The sequence below is a fragment of the Schistocerca americana genome, chromosome 8 (genome assembly GCF_021461395.2).
Source record: "Schistocerca americana isolate TAMUIC-IGC-003095 chromosome 8, iqSchAmer2.1, whole genome shotgun sequence".
Lineage (NCBI taxonomy): Eukaryota > Metazoa > Arthropoda > Insecta > Orthoptera > Acrididae > Schistocerca > Schistocerca americana.
This window is the reverse complement of record NC_060126.1, coordinates 383354210-383377566: the sequence shown is the minus strand read 5'-3', so window position 1 is coordinate 383377566 and position 23357 is coordinate 383354210. Positions and strand designations below refer to the sequence as shown.

At 42.8% G+C, this 23357-nt stretch overlaps 1 protein-coding gene across 1 annotated transcript in view; it reads left to right on the top strand.

The window, feature by feature from the left end:
* LOC124545875 (odorant receptor Or2-like) overlaps positions 1–23357 on the top strand; it is a 69650-nt gene that overhangs the window by 13249 nt on the left and 33044 nt on the right. The window contains exon 3 of the mRNA XM_047124835.1: positions 10543–10823. Coding sequence (XP_046980791.1) covers positions 10543–10823 — 281 coding nt within the window. The remainder of the gene's footprint in view (positions 1–10542; positions 10824–23357) is intronic.

Here is a 23357-nt window from a genome sequence, read left to right as displayed (position 1 = left end):
AGTTCAATTATAGGATTTCATTTGTAGATGCTGCTCTTGTTATCTTATATTGGGGAATCGAGACGAAACCACGATAAGTTACGTATTACGGTAGTGTTCATCGAACAGACTTGGCAAATATTCTCTGGTGCAATAAGCACACGACTTCTCACGAACCTGGAATAATATCCATAGTGTTGGGAAATAAGATAAGGACAATTAATTATCGATGATTACGTAGCTACCCTGAGAACTGAGCTAGTTACTCAGTTCTTATACACGTCGGGCTAAATTAAACAACGTATTACCCTGTTAATAATATTCCTACATTAGTTATTTCTCTTTTATGCTGAGCCACTGCATTAATGTGTGTTTCTTTTTGTATAAGTCACGGCCCATATTATATTTTATTACATTACACTAATAGTCACAAAATAATACAAAAATTTATTTTATTACATTACAACGGACAAACGAGGACTTACGTGTATGGCTGTCTACACCGTCACCGGCCACCATCATGGTGCTTACGGCCTGAAGGTGGTTTAAATTGTAGACCGAAACCTACTGCCAACGAAAACAAATATCCAGACTTTGTTGATCCATTGTGGACTTGGGACAGCGGCTGGTAAAATATTTAACAAAGAAATTCGGCAACAGCGGTGTGCAAATAGAGAAGTAAAATTTCCGCTACCAGTTTCAGTAATTCAATATGCCATCTTCAGGCCTCATACGCACATTAAAATTATCGGATTGAGCGTACTGGAGCCACTTGTTTCTGAGTGTTGTGAACTCTCAGGTTTTCGAAGACTTGATTGCAGCTGAATTGCCGAAACTGACAGCGAAAACAAAAAAGAATAACTTTTCAATATGCACTGCGGTTTTGCGAATTTCTTTGTTAAAAACAAACATCTGTTGCTATCGAGGTTGTTTTGCTGAGTTGTAACGTTTTATACTGTTCGCCCTTTATGCTGCATTGATAAAATACCGTTTAAAATTTTAAATTCCAGGTGCATATTGTCTATCAAACAATTTCCAACGGGAAATAAAAATTTTATTTTCATTATTTCATATAGTTATTTACCCAATTTTAAAATTTAAAATGCTCTTCTAATCCGCTCATTGAGAGGTATCATCGTACACTGACATCATTCTTCAAAGAACGGACGGCCCAAATTTGGCACGACTGCCACAGCGTTCAGTCTGGCTGCACTCTTCCCCCGCACGCTGTCTGAGTGCAAGGAAGGCGAAATGGGAGAAACTGCGAACGCAATGGAGTCGCACTGCATATGACTTGGTATTGTGTCTTACATTTCTCAACAGCATAAATTACTAAGAAAACACAATATCATGCAACCTCCCAACAATAAAAAAATAAGTATAGCATTCACATTCAGTGTAACCCCCCCAAAAGTTTTATTCCGTAACTTCGCAATAATAACGTGTGACTTACCTCCAAATAAAAAAATGTGACTCATGTGTAACCTTTCAATAATTAACTATCAATCTAAACTGGTAAATTTAGACGTCAACAGTGCTGCGTCATGGCCCTGAAAAATCATACTGAATAAACTGAAAATTCTTACCTCAATGAATTCGCCGGATAACACGTATATATCTGCTCCTATAAGAAATTTTTCTGGCACAGCCCAGTGCAATGCTGGTCACTAGATTTGTCATGTAAAAAAAGAAATAGGGATGACCAGGGATTGAAGAAATTAGCAAATTCTTTAAATTCAGATGAATGATTGTGAAAAAGTTAATTATATAAAACAGATTATTATTAAAAGATTTTCAGAAATATTTACATGGGACTTGATATAACAATAGTACAAATTTAGTTTAACAAACTACATATGCGTGTGGCTGATTTTACCTTATACTACGTCGCTCAGACACCGACATCGCTCCCCACGACCGGCCCAGCCAACTCCATACACACGACTTAAAGCTACTACTTACTCCTACTAACACTGCTCTTACTGCAGTCAACACTGCTCTCTGGCCTGAGATTCTCTTATAGCTTACATATCGCAGCAGCGCGTGAGCAATCCATCGAAATTACATCTGCTCGAGTGCGCTAGCAATAAATTCCTTAGTCATGGACCTCTTACAATCAGTAATCTTTAATTGTTTTTGGAGCGCTTGAGATATAATATATCTGTTATTACTGTCGGCATACGGACAGACAATATTTCAGATTTTCGCATTCAGATTGCCTCATAATTGTGACGTATTTAGGTTCATAATCAAAAACATATTATGTTTATCGAAATATAACGAGCGATCAAAAAGTTTCGGTTCCAAGACGGTACAGTCCAGAATCGATATGCCAATCAGGCAAAATCGCATTGATCATTGAGGCAACTATCCCACCGATGCGTCAGATTGAAGATATACGTTAGGTATAACTACGTGTCGTGCTGCATGAAGAAGTCTGCAACTCCCCGCTGCACATCCTAGTCAGACAGCAATCGTCGTCCCTTCGAGCTTTTTTTTTTTTTGTTTTTTTTTTGTTAGGGACCGAAGACGTGATAATCGCATGGGCAGAAATTGAGACTAGAGGGAACGCTCTCGAGTGTCTCCCATTTGACATAGTGTAGCGTTACGTGAATTGCCATATGGAGACGTAGCACCCGTTGGCGGACCAGTCCACAACGTTGCTTTTCGATATACATGCTGTCCCATAAACATTCTTCATTCTCCGATGGATGTCTAACGGTGTTGGTCATTTAGCAGCCAACAAAAGAATTACAGCTCTTGTGTGGACACATTTGATAATAATGTAGCCAGAGATCACGTTTCCGCATTTACCGCGCGTGTGTGTGAAAGGCACGACTGCCACACTGATTCCTTGCCTACGTGTCGGTGCTTTCATAAACGCATCGCAGTTGCGCTGTATTGCATATAAGCTGCGGAAACCTCTCGACCGGACATTTTTTGACCGACCCTCATATTTTATTTCGTTTGCAAACTCATTATGGAGACGTGGAAACTCTTCCAGAGGTAAACAACGTACACTACATGGACAGATTTAAAGTATAAGAAATTGTCTTTTAAACAGGAATTAGATTGCAGTTCACTTAGTTCCATCCGCACATGAACAGGGGTGCTTTCAATTGAAACGGCAAATGATCTCGAAAACAGATACAAAATTGACAGTGTGCTCAATATCGCTGTGATTCTCTCAAGGCCATAAAGAATTCTTCAGACCACGCGTTTTCCTTAACACCAGTGAGTTAGGGAAATAGGCGGTGTTTTTGTCGGAGTTTGTCACTACCATAATGCAGTTTTCTTTTTAAATACATCCCCACCAAAACAGAAATTTTTCACGCTCTGCAATGTCTTATTGTGTCCGGTGTGCAGTGAATTCCACTTAAAATTCGAGGTCTGCAATTCATTCCAGATGTTCTAATTTTCATGCCTGTTCTCCATTTCCGTTCACAAAATCGATAACAGCGGGTTTTAAATCGAGAACTGCTTCCAGGCATGCCCCTTGATGTAACCAACATAATTTGCAGTTGTACACAGTGTGGTCAGAAACAGTATGAAAAGCTTGTAATGGCACTTCATTGGAGATTGTGCTGAGAAATATTTGTTCAGAAACAAATTCGATTCGTTTCCGAGTTATTTAGCACTAAAGGGGGCCACTCGAGCACTAGCACGCGCTTACAATGCAGTAACGCAACGGACATCGCTGGTCTGTGAGTTGCCACCTGCTCAAATGCTGTTTCGGAAGTGACATATTTAAGCTAGGAGAGGAAAACCTACGTTTGTTCGGTTTGCGAAAGCCAAACGAAGAACTCACTTGGCGTCGCCGTCTCGGGCAGGCTCCTTCAGGCTGTGAGCACGACGACCTGATTAGCTAACGTCAATCCAAAGTAGCTCAGAAACAGCGCAACATATTGAATTTCTTCTTAACAGTTATTTCTCAGCACAATCTCCCATACCCTGTGTACAGTCTCCATATCGTCGTTCAGTACCATCGAAAATTGTTGCGACTGAAACTGGAATGCAGGTGTGCCCACAAAGGTGCCCAGGAAGAATTTTCTGAGTTGATTTGATTTTATCAGGGAAGCAAAAACAACATTGGTCAAGCCCGGTGCTGCCCGCACCGTAACAGAGTTTATTATGCGGTATCATTCCCTATGTCTCTAGTAAAGCCAACCAGTGCCTCTGAACAGTGCAAGGAGTCCCTTTACCAGTGCTTTGCTAAAAACAATTATTCCAATCAAAGCTGCTATTTCTCATGACAGAAACGCTTCAGTTCAGGTTGATCTGAATATTCTGCGTCTTTTACTTTCCAGTGCCTCGCATTCGAAGATCAAATGTGATGCGGTTTCCTCGCCCACACCATACATCCTACATTTTGGGTGTTCTTATATTATCCCCATTGTAAGTAGGTGCATCGGCTCTATCCCGGTCAACCTATCGGCTTGCTCATTACCACTGATCCCTCAGTGACCAGGTACCAGCAATAGGTTTACCCTGTTGCTTTCACCTAGCTCCACAAGAACTTTGTGGCATTTCGCACTGATTGTCAATTGTCCAACCATGAGTTTCATTTATCTCCTGTTCAAGCCCAGGATTGAGAGACTTCTCTTAGAACATGGCTTCGGCATCAGTCTCTAGCCATGTTTTTGCTGTTGGACCTTAGCTCAGTATTCTACATGCTGTCTCCTTGTCCAGACTCGTAGTTTTATTTTAATCATTGCCTTGGTGATTGTCAGGACAGGTTCCAATCCAATAAATGGTGTCATCGGCTCTATCCCGGCCAACCTATCGGCTTGCTCATTACCACTGATCCCTCAGTGACCAGGTACCAGCAATAGGTTTACCCTGTTGCTTTCACCTAGCTCCACAAGAACTTTGTGGCATTCTGCCACGATCTTTGATCTTGTTGCAGAGGCTGCCAGTGCTTTCAGGATTGCTTGGCTGTCTGAATAAATGCCGGCCGCGGTGGCCATGCGGTTCTAGGCACTCAGTCCGGAACCGTGCGACTGCTACGGTCGCAGGTTCGGATCCTGCCTCGGGCATGGATGTGTGTGACGTCCTTAGGTTAGTTAGGTTTAAGTAGTTCTAAGTTCTAGGGGACTGATGACCACAGATGTTAAGTCCCATAGTGCTCAGAGCCATTTGAACCTTTTGATCTGAATAAATGAAAATGCTACGACCTCTGTAGCACCTCCGCAAATTCTCCTCCACGCACACCCTGACAGCAGATATTTTCGCTAGAAACACAGTGGCCATCTTTCCTAGAGAGATTACACTCTCCAGCCCGACCCCAACACCTTGGTCTGTTTTCGAACCGTCAGCAAACAAGACTATGTCCCCATTGCGATGTTGAAATTCGTTCTCCCAGAGCTATCTACTTCCAATTCCTACAATGAAAGGCTTGTTGAAGCAGGTGGGAGTTATTATAATCGGCCGGCATTTCCCCAACCATACCTATGTATTTTAGTGTGGGATCCTGGATACACAAGTGAAATCCAGTTTTTGCCAGTCTTTAACCTGTGTGCTCCAGCTGCTGCATCCATCTTTACCCACAGGTCTAATGGAGGCAAGTCCAGCATGGTTTCCATCCCAGCAGCGGGTGTGCTGCTAATTCCGCCTGTAATCGCCAAGTAGACCAATCTCTGCACCTTAACAAGCTCCTTAGCAGCTACCTGCTGCTCTACCTTTTTCCACCACACTGTAGCCCCATAAGTGATCATAGGTCTTAGTACGTGGTGTAGGTCCAGTACATACTGTTGGGGCTTAAGCCACAGTTTTTACCACAAGCTCTCCTGGCACTCATTAGAGTACATGTCCCCTTAGATCAGGTGCTCCTAATGTGAGGGGGCCACGAAAGTTTCTCATCCGGAGTTAACCCTAGATATTTCACTATCCCCTTCACTGATAGAGTTTCATCGAGAAGCTTGAGATTCGTGTGTTGGATCTGCTTCCTCGTAAATGGTACTACAACAGTCTTCTTAGGACTGACCCTTGGATCCTGTTTCCTGCACCAAGCCCAGGAGGGAAGCGACATGGTGAATAATTTACGTAGTCCGCAGTTTGCTGATTTGGTTGCAGATTGAGGAATTGTAATGCAGAGAAACTAGAAACCAGTATTTCTTCATTCATTAGTCCATTTTTACACGTTTTGGTGTTAGCCATCATCGGAATTCTGGTTCAGATAAAAACCAGAGGATTACATTTTTACGTGGTTGACTTTGTAGCCTCCGCCTCACTTATCGGCCTTAATGACAGTGAAAAATTAAACCGCATGTACCGAAGGGAAATTTGGGAAAAAGTAATCGTCACCGAAGTTAATTTGTCGGTAAAGAGGGAGGAAAGGGTTACATCTAAATGAAAGGAAAAAATGCAAATGAAATTGATGAAATTAATTTTGAAAAATGGTAAAGTTAATGAAGAAACTAAATGTGCGGTCCTTACGTTAACAATTAACTGGCATTAATTCGATATTTGAGATTTGGGGAAAATTACGGTTGCCAGTCCTATGGACAACTACTACAATAACTGAAAAAGAAAGGTTAATGCACATGTAATAATTGCCGGCCGGAGTGGCCGAGCGGCTCTAGGCGCTACAGTCTGGAATTGCGCGACCGCTACGTCGCAGGTTCGAATCCTGCCTCGGGCATGGATGTGTGTGGTGGCCTTAGGTTAGTTAGGTTTAAGTAGCTCTAAGTTCTAGGGGACTGATGACCTCAGACGTTAAGTCCCATAGTGCTCAGAGCCATTTGAACCATTTTTGCACATATAATTAGCACTAAAAGCGTGGCAACTGAAGGTTGACACGTGTTCTGTGAAAACTGAACAAAACTCGCACTCTTAATTTAGGCTTGTGTAATCTAAATATTGTAGCCAACTATGAATACTTTAACTTAACTTTGAAATTAAAGCAGTGAAATGGAATGATATTACTTTAATGCTGGCGTTTGAATATCAACTCCAACGGGTTCATTTCGGAAAAGGAAGGGCCCCTGCTTGGTAATGCAATTGGGACAATGAGCAACAAAGGTTCATGCTAAGCTGCTGTATTTTAGTGATGCAAATGGAACAGTTTGAAAAGCTGAGGTCTGCCATACAGTTCTAAAACTTTACGTGCTTCCAGTCTTTCTTGTTGGTTGATTGAAGGTTTAAAGTCGTCGATCGAGGAGGTGGCGACAACCACTTATTGTCGGCCGTCGCTGTTGCAGAAGCTGGATGTTGGCGCACCTTATTCTCGACACGGTCACCAGGCGAAATGGGCTCTTGATGTGTGCCAGCTAATGTTTCCCGTCCACGATACCGAGCCAGAAACTATCATAGCAAGTCGAGCGCAATTACATGCTGCCAAACCCCGAAAGCGCGGCCATTCGTGGGAGCGTCACTCAACACACCTGCTCCACTGCCCTACTCCAGCCAGACTCTCCTCTGCCCGCTCTCCACACGGCAGAGCCAACACTACCAAAGATCCTATACACTTTGTTTCTCCACAGGACCTATCGATGTAATAGCATAGTTTTCCCTAGGCAAGACCCAGCGTAAAAATACAAATAATATTTACAAAACAAACCAATAATACATCGATATATATACACTCCTGGAAATTGAAATAAGAACACCGTGAATTCATTGTCCCAGGAAGGGGAAACTTTATTGACACATTCCTGGGGTCAGATACATCACATGATTACACTGACAGAACCACAGGCACATAGACACAGGCAACAGAGCATGCACAATGTCGGCACTAGTACAGTGTATATCCACCTTTCGCAGCAATGCAGGCTGCTATTCTCCCATGGAGACGATCGTAGAGATGCTGGATGTAGTCCTGTGGAACGGCTTGCCATGCCATTTCCACCTGGCGCCTCAGTTGGACCAGCGTTCGTGCTGGATGTGCAGACCGCGTGAGACGACGTTTCATCCAGTCCCAAACATGCTCAATGGGGGAGAGATCCGGAGATCTTGCTGACCAGGGTAGTTGACTTACACATTCTAGAGCACGTTGGGTGGCACGGGATGCATGCGGACGTGCATTGTCCTGTTGGAACAGCAAGTTCCCTTGCCGGTCTGGGAATGGTAGAGCGATGGGTTCGATGACGGTTTGGATGTACCGTGCACTATTCAGTGTCCCCTCGACGATAACCAGTGGTGTACGGCCAGTGTAGGAGATCGCTCCCCACACCATGATGCCGGGTGTTGGCCCTGTGTGCCTCGGTCGTATGCAGTCCTGATTGTGGCGCTCACCTGCACGGCGCCAAACACGCATACGACCATCATTGGCATCAAGGCAGAAGCGACTCTCATCGCTGAAGACGACACGTCTCCATTCGTACCTCCATTCACGCCTGTCGCGACACCACTGGAGGCGGGCTGCACGATGTTGGGGCGTGAGCGGAAGACGGCCTAACGGTGTGCGGGACCGTAGCCCAGCTTCATGGAGACGGTTGCGAATGGTCCTCGCCGATACCCCAGGAGCAACAGTGTCCCTAATTTGCTGGGAAGTGGCGGTGCGGTCCCCTACGGCACTGCGTAGGATCCTACGGTCTTGGCGCGCATCCGTGCGTCGCTGGGGTCCGGTCCCAGGTCGACGGGCACGTGCACTTTCCGCCGACCACTGGCGACAACATCGATGTACTGTGGAGACCTCACGCCCCACGTGTTGAGCAATTCGGCGGTACGTCCACCCGGCCTCCCGCATGCCCACTATACGCCCTCGCACAAAGTCCGTCAACTGCACATACGGTTCACGTCCACGCTGTCGCGGCATGCTAACAGTGTTAAAGACTGCGATGGAGCTCCGTATGCCACGGCAAACTGGCTGACACTGACGGCGGCGGTGCACAAATGCTGCGCAGCTAGCGCCATTCGACGGCCAACACCGCGGTTCCTGGTGTGTCCGCTGTGCCGTGCGTGTGATCATTGCTTGTACAGCCCTCTCGCAGTGTCCGGAGCAAGTATGGTGGGTCTGACACACCGGTGTCAATGTGTTCTTTTTTCCATTTCCAGGAGTATATATATATATATATATATATATATATATATATATATATATATATATATATAGTATTTTAAACATAGCTGCACAACAGCAACAGTTCCATTTGTCAAAATTGAAATGTAGCCCTAGAATTAGGGTTTGTCACGTAAATATAAATTAGTACATGGATCTTGCAGAGCTCACAACCGGTTTCAATTTTGACAAATGGATCTATGCCGACATTTGTAAAAACGGCGATGGTACATTAGTCCTTACTGATGTAAAATTGCCACCTTCTGAAGAAGACGAATTTACATTTGTCGAAACCTAGGTAAAGAATTCTTTATCCATTGCAACTGGTCGGCTGTTTATAATTTTATTATAGTAAAACAATTACAACATATGAAGACACAGAAATGTCATATCTTCAGGTAACAAAATAAGGAAAAAATTTATAGTACAATAGATGGAAATAGGAGGATATGCATTTCCGGCGTTACAACTTGAACATAAACAGACTGATCATGTTCGTTGCAAGCCAACCATGTAACATATTATTACACCTCCATATTTCTAACACAATTTCTAGTAGCCAAAGAGTGACATATCACTCATGTGTTCAGGCATCGGAAGACGCTCTTATAGTGGCAAATATTCCAATAAAGCTGCTATTTCTCATGGCGGAAACGTTTCAAGGTCAGTCGCAAAACAAAAGGAAAAATAGTTCTGAGGCTGCAGGCCGCCAAAATGCGAACTGTAGGTTTAAACTACGCCTATACCATTCGGTTACTTCGACGTTAAATTTTAAACATAAAGCATAAATAGAGCACAAATCTTCAAAATGCTTACAAACGAACAAAAGTTTCATTAAATGGAAAAGCAGGAAAATTGGGAAACATATATGCGAAATGTGTTTTTTACAAGCAACAGCAGCGGCTCCTTCCATCATTCGATAACCCACTAAAATCTTTCATGGTAGACTCCGGAAAGGCTGGATTTCGGTGATTTAGACAATCTTTTCAGGTCGCTGATGACATGTATTGTTGTGTGGTGGGTGCCGTGAAAGAAACATAGCTACATTTTACTTTTAAAAAATCGTTGTCAGCTGTTCTACACGTTGACGCAGAACTAACGAAAAATGCGATTCGACCAGACATCTTAAATTTTAAATTATAAAGTTAAAGACAAAGAATGAGCGATGGTAACCGATGTAGTTAAAAATAACGGTATGATTTCTTGGGTGATAATTATAGCACAAAATCAAGACTGAGAGTACGAAAAAAGAAGGAAAAAGAAAAGAGGAAAAGTAAATAAAAAGAGACGGGAAGCTGAAACGTGATTCTGGCTAATACAATTGAGAGTTGCAAGACATCATCCATGAGGGCTATACGCCACGACTAAAGGACGCTCCTAATTTCGACTCCAAAATTAGATCCCAGTTCCAGACTCACGCACCACACAAATTCTATTGAGCTGCCTTTTCCCATGATGCAGCAATATCATAGAGTTCCTAAACAAATAACGATATTTTCATAGCAATTATTGTAGTACGACAAGAAATGTGCATTCCTGACTTTCCACTGTTTCTCTGTTAGGTGCCATTGTACGAGTTATCATACGCACTGCAGTGCGTCTCGAGTTTCACCATAGCTATCATCACCCTCGGCTTCGACTGCCTCTTCATGGGGATCATGGAGTTGACGGCGTTGCAGCTGGACTTGCTGAGCTCACGGTTGAGCAGCTTGCGTCTCGATGAAGCGGCCTGCAGCAGCGAGAAGAGTCGCGGACGTGGCTGTGTGGCTCAGACCGCCAAAGCTCGCGACGCCGCCCACAGGGAGCTGTGCCTCTGCATCGAGAGGCACCAGGAGATCATCAGGTATGGGCGACAGTGATAGGCAGAGGAAGCGCAGAAGGCGAACGGTGTAACCGGCGCAGTGCCACTTTTGGCATTACAACCTGCTTACATTTTCTTACGGATTGATGCAAAGAGGAATGAAATGTTACACAATTCCCTGCAAGGTATTTATTTTACTTAAGAGTAAATGGGGAGTGTAATGAGGAAATTATAGTACTTGGGGTTCAGTACCTCAGTCGGTAAAAAACGGAACCATTATATTAATACGCTCTTGTCGACTGTTCAAACCCCTTTTTCTCAGCAACGGGCTGACGTATCGGGCTGAAATTTATGTCACATGGTAAAGTCTACAGCCTCTTGGCGACGAAAACAGTGGAGCTTCTAAGTCAGTGCAATTAAAAGATACCGCCATTTATGCCACATATTTTGACACTCGCAGACTCCCTCATCAAATCCTACTTCCCGTTGGACTAGAATCACGAAATTTCGCAAGAAGGTAGGGCTAATATTAAAACCAAGGGGAAAAAAACGAAAATTGTAAATTTGTAATTGTATAACAAGAAAAAAAAGTTTCGTCATTTGTCGTAAGTCTGGATGTCCGCCCCTCTGTTAAGAGCCATTTTCATCAGGAACGGGTAGACGTATTGAGTTGAAATTTGTATCTCGTACTGATGTCTAAGGTCCCTTGGCGGTATAATTAACGTTACCTTTTAAGTCAGTGGAGTCAAAAGATGTGGTCATTTATATCACAAATTTTGATTCTCGCATACTCACTCATCAAAATGTATAGGATAATTACCGTTTATCTAGAATCATGAATTTTAGCTAGAAGGAAGGTTTTAAAGCACAAGTAAAGCAAAAAGTCAGAAAATTGTTAATTTGTAGCTATATGACAGGATAAAATTTTGTTTTGTCATTTGGATCCGACTTTGAACTTGAAATTAAAATACTCTCGAAAGCCTTGGCAGCCCTGTCACCGAGATGTTACCAGCATCAATTTCGATAAGAAGCAAAAACCGTCCAAATTCTAGACTCTCGGAAACCTTCTACATACATAAGTAAATTTTACGGAACCATCAGCAAGCGAGACGTATTCGTACCTGGTCAGTGTTTTCAATATAATGACAATGACTCGCTCTTACTGATGTCTGACGTGTAAGGAGATCAAACTATGTGTGTTAGTCCATTATCGTGTTTCGATCCGCAATCTGTCATCGACATTACTTGCAATATGAGTCGAAGCGTTACAACCCATAGTTCAGTATTGTGGAACCAGCAGAGATAAGTCTATATACGGACAATCCGTATATTAAAGGCGTTGCTATGACGAGACGAACACAGCAATAAGGATAGCTTTATGCAGAGTGTAAACGATACCTGCTCACAGCATAACACGGTCGTATACGGGAAGTCGAGACGAATAATTTGACATAGGACACTTGTGGTCTATCAAACAAGGATACAACCTAAATCATCCTGAAAGTCTCCTAAGGCACAGTGTTTGCGCATCGAGAGAGATTTTTGAATATCCTCTCGTCCTCTTAACGGAATCGCTTTAAGTCAGTTAGATTTTTGAAATTTTTAATTTCTTTAACATTAGTAATTTAAACTTCTCCGTGTGGGTGATGAAAGATAAATAAATTTTCTAAATGTTATGCAGAAACTAATTGTTTTTACAGTTCGATCTAAGCTTATCTCTTACAAGAATAGCAGTTTCGTAGTAAAATAGCCAAAGAAACAAAACGGTTTATTCGTATTTTTCGCTTTTAAATTCCACCAAATTATGAGGTAAAATAGCTACACAAAAATGTCAGTTTCACAATTTGTTAGCGCAAGAACAAGGTGCATTTTATATTCAAGCACAGTTTTAGTGGGAAAAAGAAAAGAACTTCAAAGAGTTAATAGCGGCTATGGTGGTGATATAAGAGGGCGAGGCGATGTTGAAAATCATGCGCACCGTGCATGCGCTGTAGCTTAGATGTGTTTTGTGGGTCACTTTGAGGTTGTTTCCTGTCTTGATAGACCACAAGTGCCTGTATAAAATTATTTGTCTTGATTTCCCCTACACCACTTCAACACGTTCTAAACATTTACCGTTTACACCAAGCACATCAGTCGGCTTAATTTCAACTTCCCTTAAAGTGCGTTACGAGCAGCATGCCCCCGAATGGCCAGTACGCCAGTCGGTGAGCATTTGGTAAACCACACTCCTTGCGATCGTAGAGATACTTAGAGCACACTACAGTGGCGTCTCCACTAAGACTGGCCGCCCCTTTGTGCTCGCTGGAAAAGCAAAAACTGACAGCAGATGAACCCCGCCTACCAGTTCGAGACCCGCTCGGCTCGTATGTGAAGGTGCACATTTACATTGGAGCCGAGCGGGTACCTTGAGCCGCAAGTGAAATGACGTTGGTGACAACCGATTTTGTCTATTACGTTAGGTTCATCAGAGCGCCTAAGACGCGCTTCGACATACTAGTGCGACGTCACTTGAAAGTAATTCCTTGAAACGGTCCACGGCCAAACGCTTCCAGTTTTTAACTCAAGCTGCTAGGTTATGAGGCAGGATCCGCTGCGGACCAGAGAACCGACTCGTGGTGATAACATATTACACCTGCTGGTGACAAACAGACCCGAACTATTTGAAGCGTTTAACGTAGAACAGGGAATCAGCGATGATAAAGCGGTTACAACATCGGTGATTTCAGCCGTAAATAGAAATATTAAAAAAGGTAGGAAGATTTTTCTGTTTAGCAAAAGTGACAAAAAGCAGATTTCAGAGTACTTGACGGCTCGACACAAAAGTTTTGTCTCAACTACAGATAGTGTTGAGGATCAGTGGACAAAGTTTAAAACCATCGTACAATATGCATTAGATGAGTACGTGCCAAACAAGATCGTAAGAGATGGAAAACAACCGAGTTAGAAAACTGCTGCGGAAGCAAAGGGAACTTCACAGCAAACATAAACATAACCAAAGTCTTGCAGACAAACAAAAATTACGCGAAGCGAAATGAAGTGTGAGGAGGGCTATGCGAGAGGCGTTCAATGAATTCTAAAGTAAAGTTCTGTGTACTTATTTGGCAGAAAATCCTAAGAAATTTTGGTATTATGTCAAAGCGGTCGGTGGATCAAACGAAAACGTCGAGACATTCTGTGACCAAAATGGTACTGAAACAGAGGATGACAGACTAAAGGCCGAAATACTAAATGTCTTTTTCCAAAGCTGTTTCACAGAGGAAGACTGCACTGTAGCTCCTTCTCTAGATTGTCACACAGATGACAAAATGGTAGATATCGAAATAGACAACAGAGGGATAGAAAAATAATTAAAATCGTTCAAAAGAGGAAAGGCCGCTCGACCTGATGGGATACCAGTTCGATTTTACACAGAGTACGCGAAGGAACTTGCCCCCCTTCTTGCACAGGGCACAGGGCATCCCCGTTTTCAAGAATGGACGTCGAACAGATGTGCATAACTATTGACCTATATTTCTAACGTCGAACAGTTGTAGAATTTTGGAACACGTAATATGTTCCAGTATAATGATTTTCCTGGAGTCTAGAAATCTACTCTTTAGGAATCACCATTGGTTTCTAAAAAGACGATCGTGTGAAACCCAGTTCGCGCTATTCGTCCACTAGACTCAGAGGGCCACAGACACGGGTTCCCAGGTAGATGCCGTGTTTCTTGACTTGCGCAAGGCGTTCGATACAGTTCCCCACAGTCGTTTAATGAACAAAGTAAGAGCATATGGACTGTCAGACCAATTGTGTGATTGGATTGAAGAGTTCCTAGATAACAGAACGCAGCATGTCACTCTCAATGGAGAGAAGTATTCCGAGGTAAGAGTGATTTCAGGTGTGCCGCAGGGGAGTGTCGTAGGACCGTTGCTATTCACAATATATATAAATGACCTTGTGGATGGCATCGGAAGTTCACTGAGGCTTTTTGCAGATGATGCTGTGGTATATCGAGAGGTTGTAACAATGGAAAATTGTACTGAACTGCAGGAGGATCTGCAGCGAATTGACACATGGTGCAGGGAATGGCAATTGAATCTCAATGTAGACAAGTGTAATGTGCTGCGAATAAATAGAAAGATAGATCCTTTATCATTTAGCTACAATATAGCAGGTCAGCAACTGGAAGCAGTTAATTCCATAAATTATCTGGGAGTAAACATTGGAAGTGCTTTAAAATGGAATGATAATATAAAATTAATAGTCGGTAAAGCACGTGCCAGACTGAGATTCTTTGGAAGAATCCGAAGGAAATGGAGTCCGAAAACAAAGGAAGTAGGTTACAGTACACTTGTTCGCCCACTACTTGAATACTGCTCACCGGTGTGTGATCCGTACCAGATAGTGTTGATAAAAGATATAGAAAAGATCCAGCGGAGAGCAGCACGCTTCGTTACAGGATCATTTAGTAATCGCGAAAGCGTTACGGAGATGATAGATAAACTCCAGCGGAAGACTCTGCAAGAGAGACGCTCAGTAGCTCGGTACGGGATTTTGTTGAAGTTTCGAGAGCATACCTTGACCGAGGAATCACCGAGTATATTGCTCCCTCCTACATATATCTCGCGAAGAGACCATGAGGGTAAAATCAGAGACATTAGAGCCCAAACAGAGGCATACCGACAATCTTTCTTTCCACAGAACAATATGAGACTGAAACAGCAGGCAGAACCGATAGAGGTACTCAAGATACCCCTCGCCACACAGTGGCAGGTGGCTTGCGGAGTATGGATGAAGACGCAGATGTAGATGATTTTCTCGGTGCAGTCACCAATTTATTGCGCTTAGCGGCGGCAGGTTTTGATGTTTTCTGCTAGTTATTTTACATTCATGCACAGATTGCAACACAGGTGCAGTATTGGTTTTTAGGATTTGTTAGGACTTGACGCATGACATATTGACATGGACAATAGTAACGTTAGAGTTGTGATACATGCATTAGAGAATAGTACTGTCTCTGGTAGGTGAAGGCAGCTAACTCTAATTTCCAACATGTAATGCCCGTTACATGCGATCTGAGTCGAGAAGGAAATACGAAAATTCTTTCAGATTAAATTACATACAGAATCGGACTGATTCATTAGCGAATCGTGGTTTCGGATCACACTGAATTTCCGACACTCCAGTGAGGACGAAAACAATACTTAAGTTTATACTCAAGTTTTTCATAACAAATATTTGAACATGATATATCTTTCTCTCACTCTGTAACTAAATAATAAGGACACGAAGTACTATCTTTTGAGTTAACTGACTTGGTTAAAAACTCTATGACCGTGAAATTTACAGTCATAAGTGAGCCAGTTTCTGTTCGCACTGTCAAGTCGGACTTCATTAGTATAAAACAAACAGGTTCTATGTAATAAATATAAAATGTTGACATTAAAATGAAGAAACACAATACAATGAATTTCGCTCATCATCACTTAGTACTCAATAAGGCTTACGCGGACGGAATGTCCGTACATATACCAGCAAGGAGAAGATCATAAAATCCCCTAACAAGAGAAGAATGAAGCAAGGGAGAAAAAATTACAGAAATTCTCCCTTTTATTCATGAATATAAAAATAACAGAGATTCTCCCTTTTACTCATGAAGATAAAAATTAAATCATTATTATTATGATACAACTCCAAACAAACCTTTTCTCGTCATCAGAGCATTGTTTTCTGTCACTAAAATAACAATATCAATTCGCGATAAATTTTTATTTAATTTGTGGTAAGGTCTTATAGGACCAAACTCGAACCTCCGACGTGGGGGAGCCGCACGGACCGTGACAAGGCGCCCTAGACGTATGTTACACAGGCTAAGAAAGCAAAAAATCACTATGACGCTTCTAACTGAGCCCTGTGAGAGTACAAGTGGTCACGTTGTAACGTCCCATCGGTAGTGAGTAGTTAAAAATTGTTTAAATACCTGTTAATATCTTGCCTTCGGCGTCCCTCGACAACTGCATATATGAGCTAAAATATGCTTGTTCAATAAATAAAGGATACCATATGGTGTAGGCCATAACTGAAGTAAAGTGTGTACATAGATTTATTCACTTCAAAACCTGTACCTTATGAGCTCATATTCATACTGGTGTTTCGGCATTGGCCGGTACCTCAGAGCCACTTGTGCTATTGATCTGTAAATGTTACCATTTCATGTTCTTCATATGCACTGTTTGAGGAATAAATCTTGAGCGAACTGGAACCAAAAAGAGTGTACTATTTTTATCCGGCACTTAGATGTGCTACGTTTTTCCAGTACTTTCACTCAAAGATTAGTCGACCATTCGCTTTCCCCGTAGCTGATGGTATTCTTAGACATTAATTTACATGACTGCCTCGAACACTATAGCAATGTTTCTTGAACTGACCTGTACTGACTTACATTTAGTCATGTTTTAACAAAATGATTATTGATTACACAAAACATAAATTATGTGGAAGTTATTCTGAACTCCTCTACAGTTCGCATAGTGACAACACTTTCCCGTGCACAACAGCTTCTCCGGTCCATACTATCCTACAGATCATTTACTTCTTCAATGAGAATAAGGTCGGTCCTATCATTCCTTCCTGAGGCAATCTTAAAATTACCTTTGCCTCTGATTATCACTCACCATATAGGAAAAGAAAAATCCAAGAAGCTATTCCGAATCCTTTGCTAATGGACTACAGCATGGTACAGCGTCAGACGGTTTTCGAGAATCTTCCTGTTAGCCTGCACCCAAACTCGTCGTATATCGTAGTTTAAAAGAGCTAGCTGAGTTTCGCATGAACTTTGCTTTTTAAATCCACGGTGGTTTATGGACAGAATCATTTCGTTCTTCAGTTAGCTTACTAAATTCGTTCTTAGAGTATGCTCCAGTGTCCTGCAGCTGACAGACGCTAAGGTTGTTGGTCTACAATTTCGGACATTGGTTTTCTTCTCTTCTTATATGCTGAAGTGACCCGTTTTCTTTCCTACTCGCTAGTGACCTTTCGCTGTGTGAGAGATTCACTATAAATCCAAGCTAATAAAGTGACCAACTCCACAGAATACTCTCTGAAAACCGGGTTGGGTGTCCGATAGTACCTGGCACGTTATTCGTTTCCGACTGGTTGTTTATTTTCAAAACCAAGGTTGTTTATTTTTATGCACTAGTAATTTTAATAGTCTTGATCGCTGTACAATCCCGTAGTAACTACAAAAGGGTGCAAAACATCTACCGATGATACATGGACAGTGCGTAGAAAGAACTGGTAACATGTAAGTTTCCTAGCTTGATGGCCTCTACCGTCATCTGCCATCAGTCGTGTGGTAAGTACGACCCATTACCTGTGTCAGCGCACTGGTTAGCAAACGGGACTCGCATTCGGGACAACGACGGTTCAGATCCGCGACCGGCTATCCAGATTTAGGTTTCCATGATTTCCCTAAATCGCTCCAGGCAAGTGTCGCGATGGTTCCTTTTAAAGGGCACGGCCTGTTTCCTTCCCCTTCCTTCACTAATCCGAGCTTGTGCTCCGTCTCTAATGACCTCGTTGTCGATGGGACGTTAAGCCCAATCATCCTCTCTTCCTATCATTTACATTTCGCAGTCGAGATAGCTTTTATTTTTTTTTTTTAAGTACTGTCTGGAGGTCAACACAGACCCAGACTACAATGTCACTCAGTGATGACCGGTGGTAGTTGTTGTTGTGTTGTTGTGGTCTTCAGTCCTGAGACTGGTTTGATGCAGCTCTCCATGCTACTCTATCCTGTGCAAGCTTCTTCATCTCCCAGTACCTACTGCAACCTACATCCTTCTGAATCTGCTTAGTGTATTCTTCTCTTGGTCTCCCTCTACGATTTTACGCTGCCCTCCAATAGTAAATGGGTGATCCCTTGATGCCTCAGAACATGTCCTACCAACCGATCCCTTCTTCTGGTCAAGTTGTGCCACAAACTTCTCGTCTCCCCAATCCTATTCAATACTTCCTCATTAGTTATGTGATCTACCCATCTAATCTTCAGCATTCTTCTAAAGCTTCTATTCTCTTCTTGTCCAAACTATTTATCGTCCATGTTTCACTTCCATACATGGCTACACTCCATACAAATACTTTCAGAAATGACTTATTGACACTTAAATCTATACTCGATGTTAACAAATTTCTCTTCTTCAGAAACGCTGTCCTTGCCATTGCCAGTCTACATTTTATATCCTCTCTACTTCGACCATCATCAGTTATTTTGCTCCCCAAATAGCAAAACTCGTTTACTACTTTAAGTGTCTCATTTCCTAATCTAATTCCCTCAGCATCACCTGACTTAATTCGACTACATTCCATTATCCTCGTTTTGCTTTTGTTGATGTTCATATTATATCCTCCTTTCAAGACACTGTCCATTCCATTCAACTGCCCTTCCAAGTCCTTTGCTGTCTCTGACAGAATTACAATGTCATCGGTGAACCTCAAAGTTTTTATTTCTTCTCCATGGATTTTAATACCTACTCCGAATTTTTCTTTTGTTCCCTTTACTGCTTGCTCAATATACAGATTGAATAACATCGGGGAGAGGCTACAACCCTGTCTTACTCCCTTCCCAACCACTGCTTCCCTTTCATGTCCCTCGACTCTTATAACTGCCATCTGGTTTCTGTACAAACTGTAAAAAGCATTTCGCTCCCTGTATTTTACCCCTGCCACCTTCAGAATTTGAAAGAGAGTAATCCATTCAACATTGTCAAAAGCTTTCTCCAAGTCTACAAATGCTACAAACGTAGGTTTGCCTTTTCTTAATCTATTTTCTAAGATACTTCGTAAGGTCAGTATTGAATCACGTGTTCCAACATTTCTACGGAATCCAAACTGATCTTCCCCGAGATCGGCTTCCACCAGTTTTTCCATTCGTCTGTAAATAATTCGCGTTAGTATTTTGCAGCTGTGACTTATTAAACTGATTGTTCGGTAATTTTCACATCTGTCAACCCCTGCTTTCTTTGGGATTGGAATTATTATATTCGTCTTGAAGTCTGAGGGTATTGATAGGTCTTAGTACATCTATTAGATTTGATGATACCATGGTCTGTGCGTTATAGAATGTTGGGAGATCGTATTGGTTTGACAGCTTAACATAACCCAGCCAAATTTAACCTGAAGATGGGATTTATTATGGCGAAACTATTTACATCTTGATTCCACAATAAACGAAGATTAGCAGTTACAAGCAACCTCTACAATGTTTTTGATTTTACCACAAAAATTTTTAAGATTTTCCTTTTACTAAGAATCGCTAAAATTGGGAACGGAAGGTAAATTGAAGAAATACGACGAACAGAAATGACACTTTTATTCAAAGACCATAATCACACTGTCACTACGATTTATGATGGTTGTCTGGACAGTAAAAAAGACGGTAAATGATTCTTAATAGGGTGCGTGATCAGCACGGACGGCAGTGTATGCTCTGCAACGCCCTGCTGTGCTGATCACAAGTTTGTTCAGTAGCTATTGTGACAGGACATTCCATTCCTCCTCCAGCACGGCTGCCAAGGGGATTTAAGTCGGGGGAACGGGCATGCCAGTCCACTCGCCGAATATCTTCTCGTTGCAAGAGCTCTTCCACCTGCGCTGGTCGATGCTCTCGTTCGTTATCACCCACAAAGGTAAGGTCGGCGCCAAATCCACTACTGAAAAGACGCACATAGCGAAACTGTAGAGTGTAACAATAACGCTGAACTGTAATAGTACTGATTTGGAGGTCAGTACGTCCATGAAATATTATGTCTCCCAACATAATACGAGGGTTGTCCAGAAAGTAAGTTCCGATCGGTCGCGAAATGGACACGATAGTCAAAAGCCGATGAAGCTCTGCACAAATGCGTTGGGTAGTGTCTCTACTACGACCGTAAATCGCATGAAGACGCTATTTTCAGGTGAGCGCACTGAGAGCGAGTAAAGATGCCTAGAACAACGATATCTCCCGCCAAATAGGAGGGCCCACTGAGAGGCTTCGCCTTAATGAATGCAGCCCACCTAACAAAACTGTCACGCACTTCCTTCTTCATGTCAATTCTCAGCCGAACTCTGCAGGGGCAGTGAAGACGCTCCTGCAGCCTTTTCGATGGGAAGTGTTCGATCACCCACAACACCGCCCTAATTGGCTCGTCCTACCATCTCTGTTCACATGAAACGCTGGATAGGAAGACAACACTTGGGTGCAGGCTACGCGCTATAGACCAGCGTAGAGAATTATCGGAATGCACACGCGGCTGCCTTCTATGACGATGGTGTTGGAAATTTGGTACAACGCTCCGACAAATGTCTACGTCGGAGCGGCGACTATGCAGAGAAGTATCTGGAAAGTGTCGCTAACTCTTGCAAATAAAATGTTTCTGATTTTCACTGTGGTTTCCATTAAGCGGCCAATGGGAACTTACTTTCTGGACAGCCCTCGTAATTACTGCACCACCTAAACGATAATGTTCAACTATGTTCCTGCGTGCATTTCGTGTTCCCACTTCTCGCTACACGATGTTACGTCCAGAATCAGTACTCAGACTGAATTAGCTCTCATCCGTGAAGAGCACACTACCAGTCTCCTGGCTGGTCTAGTCCCTGTGCTCATGGCACCATCACGAACGCTACCACCAATGTGCGGATGTTCGTGGGGCAAAGAGGCCGCCCCCGTACAGCCGCCACGCCACTGTGGAGCGCAAGACTCTGGACCTTGCACTCTTGTTAAATGCGGCTCCAATTGTACCCGCTATTTGACTTGGATGCTCTTTTGTCTCTTGCACAGTGTGGGGATCATGCGCTGCTGTAGTTGACCATGATGGACCACCTCTTCTCTCCTCCGGGCAGCAGTGTCTGTGGTTTGGAACGCTCCTCTTGCACTGGAAACTACGCTGCGAGCAAAACCTAGGCTACACTTGTCACACTCCGTCTTTCTCCAAGTTTCCTGGTGATACGTAACAGTGTGAAGTCGTCTGAATATTGCCTCCAGGCCATGTTGTAGTGAAGAACACCACCATAGTGCATCGTAACTGCCCGCTGATGCCTCGTTTTGCGGGTCCAGCTCCGCTCGGTACTGCAGTTACGCTGACCACACGCCGTGCGACGTCCAACTTTCTGTGAACAATTGGGAGACCCCTAGTCACACACCCCATCACGTTCATTCATTTCCGCCAAATAGTATATTGTGTTAATATAGCTCGTCTTTTAATTTTGCAGAGCAGTGTACATGATAACTGTTTTCGGTTGACTAACAAGCATCTTCAGATCATGTCTTCACTATAACTGATACCTAAGACATCAAACAGTTTTAAACGTCACAAAATTGTTACTGGGAGTAACTTCGTTTTTGTAATCCATTCGTGAATTTGCGTGACGGTCAAAGATAGAGGAAATGAAGCAATCTTCTACTAGATACTGGGATATACAGGGTGTTACAAAAAGGTACGGCCAAACTTTCAGGAAACATTCCTCACACACAAAGAAAGAAAATATGTTATGTGGACATGTGTCCGGAAACGCTTACTTCCATGTTAGAGCTCATTTTATTACTTCTCTTCAAATCACATTAATCATGGAATGCAAACACACAGTAACAGAACGTACCAGCGTGACTTCAAACACTTTGTTACAGGAAATGTTCAAAATGTCCTCCGTTAGCGAGGATACATGCATCCACCCTCCATCGCATGGAATCCCTGATGCGCTGATGCAGCCCTGGAGAATGGCGTATTGTATCACAGCCGTCCACAATACGAGCACGAAGAGTCTCTACATTTGGTACAGGGGTTGCGTAGACAAGAGCTTTCAAATGCCCCCATAAGTGAAAGTCAAGAGGGTTGAGGTCAGGAGAGCGTGGAGGCCATGGAATTGGTCCGCCTCTACCAATCCATCGGTCACCGAATCTGTTGTTGAGAAGCGTACGAACACTTAGACTGAAATGTGCAGGAGCTCCATCGTGCATGAACCACATGTTGTGTCGTACTTGTAAAGGCACTTGTTCTAGCAGCACAGGTAGAGTGGACACTCTACAGAATGAAATCATGGCGGTGAATCGAGGAAGTACAGTACATACTGACGAAACTAAAATGAGCTCTAACATGGAAATTAAGCGTTTCCGGACACATGTCCTCATAACATCTTTTCTTGATTTGTGTGTGAGGAATGTTTCCTGGAAGTTTGGCCGTACCTTTTTGTAACACCCTGTATAGGAAGTGGAAGCAAGCAAAATGGTGGAAGCTGCGGCTAAGAAGCCTTGTTCACTTCATAGAGTTGAAATTTGTATGTTGTTTTTCTCTGTTTCTTTGCTTAGTAATAGCTTTTGAACTTCATCCATACAGCCAGTCTCAGAACGATCTTTTTACATCTAAATGTGTAACAGCCTTAAGCGTTAGAAGAAACAATTATACCTTGTATTCATTTAACATGGATTTAAATCAATGCTCTAAGAAATTTAAAGCACCTTCACTGATATAAAACGAGGGATGATACCACACATAAACCTATTCAATTGCCGCGCTAGGTAGCCGCGTGGTCTAGGGGCCCTTGCACGGTTTT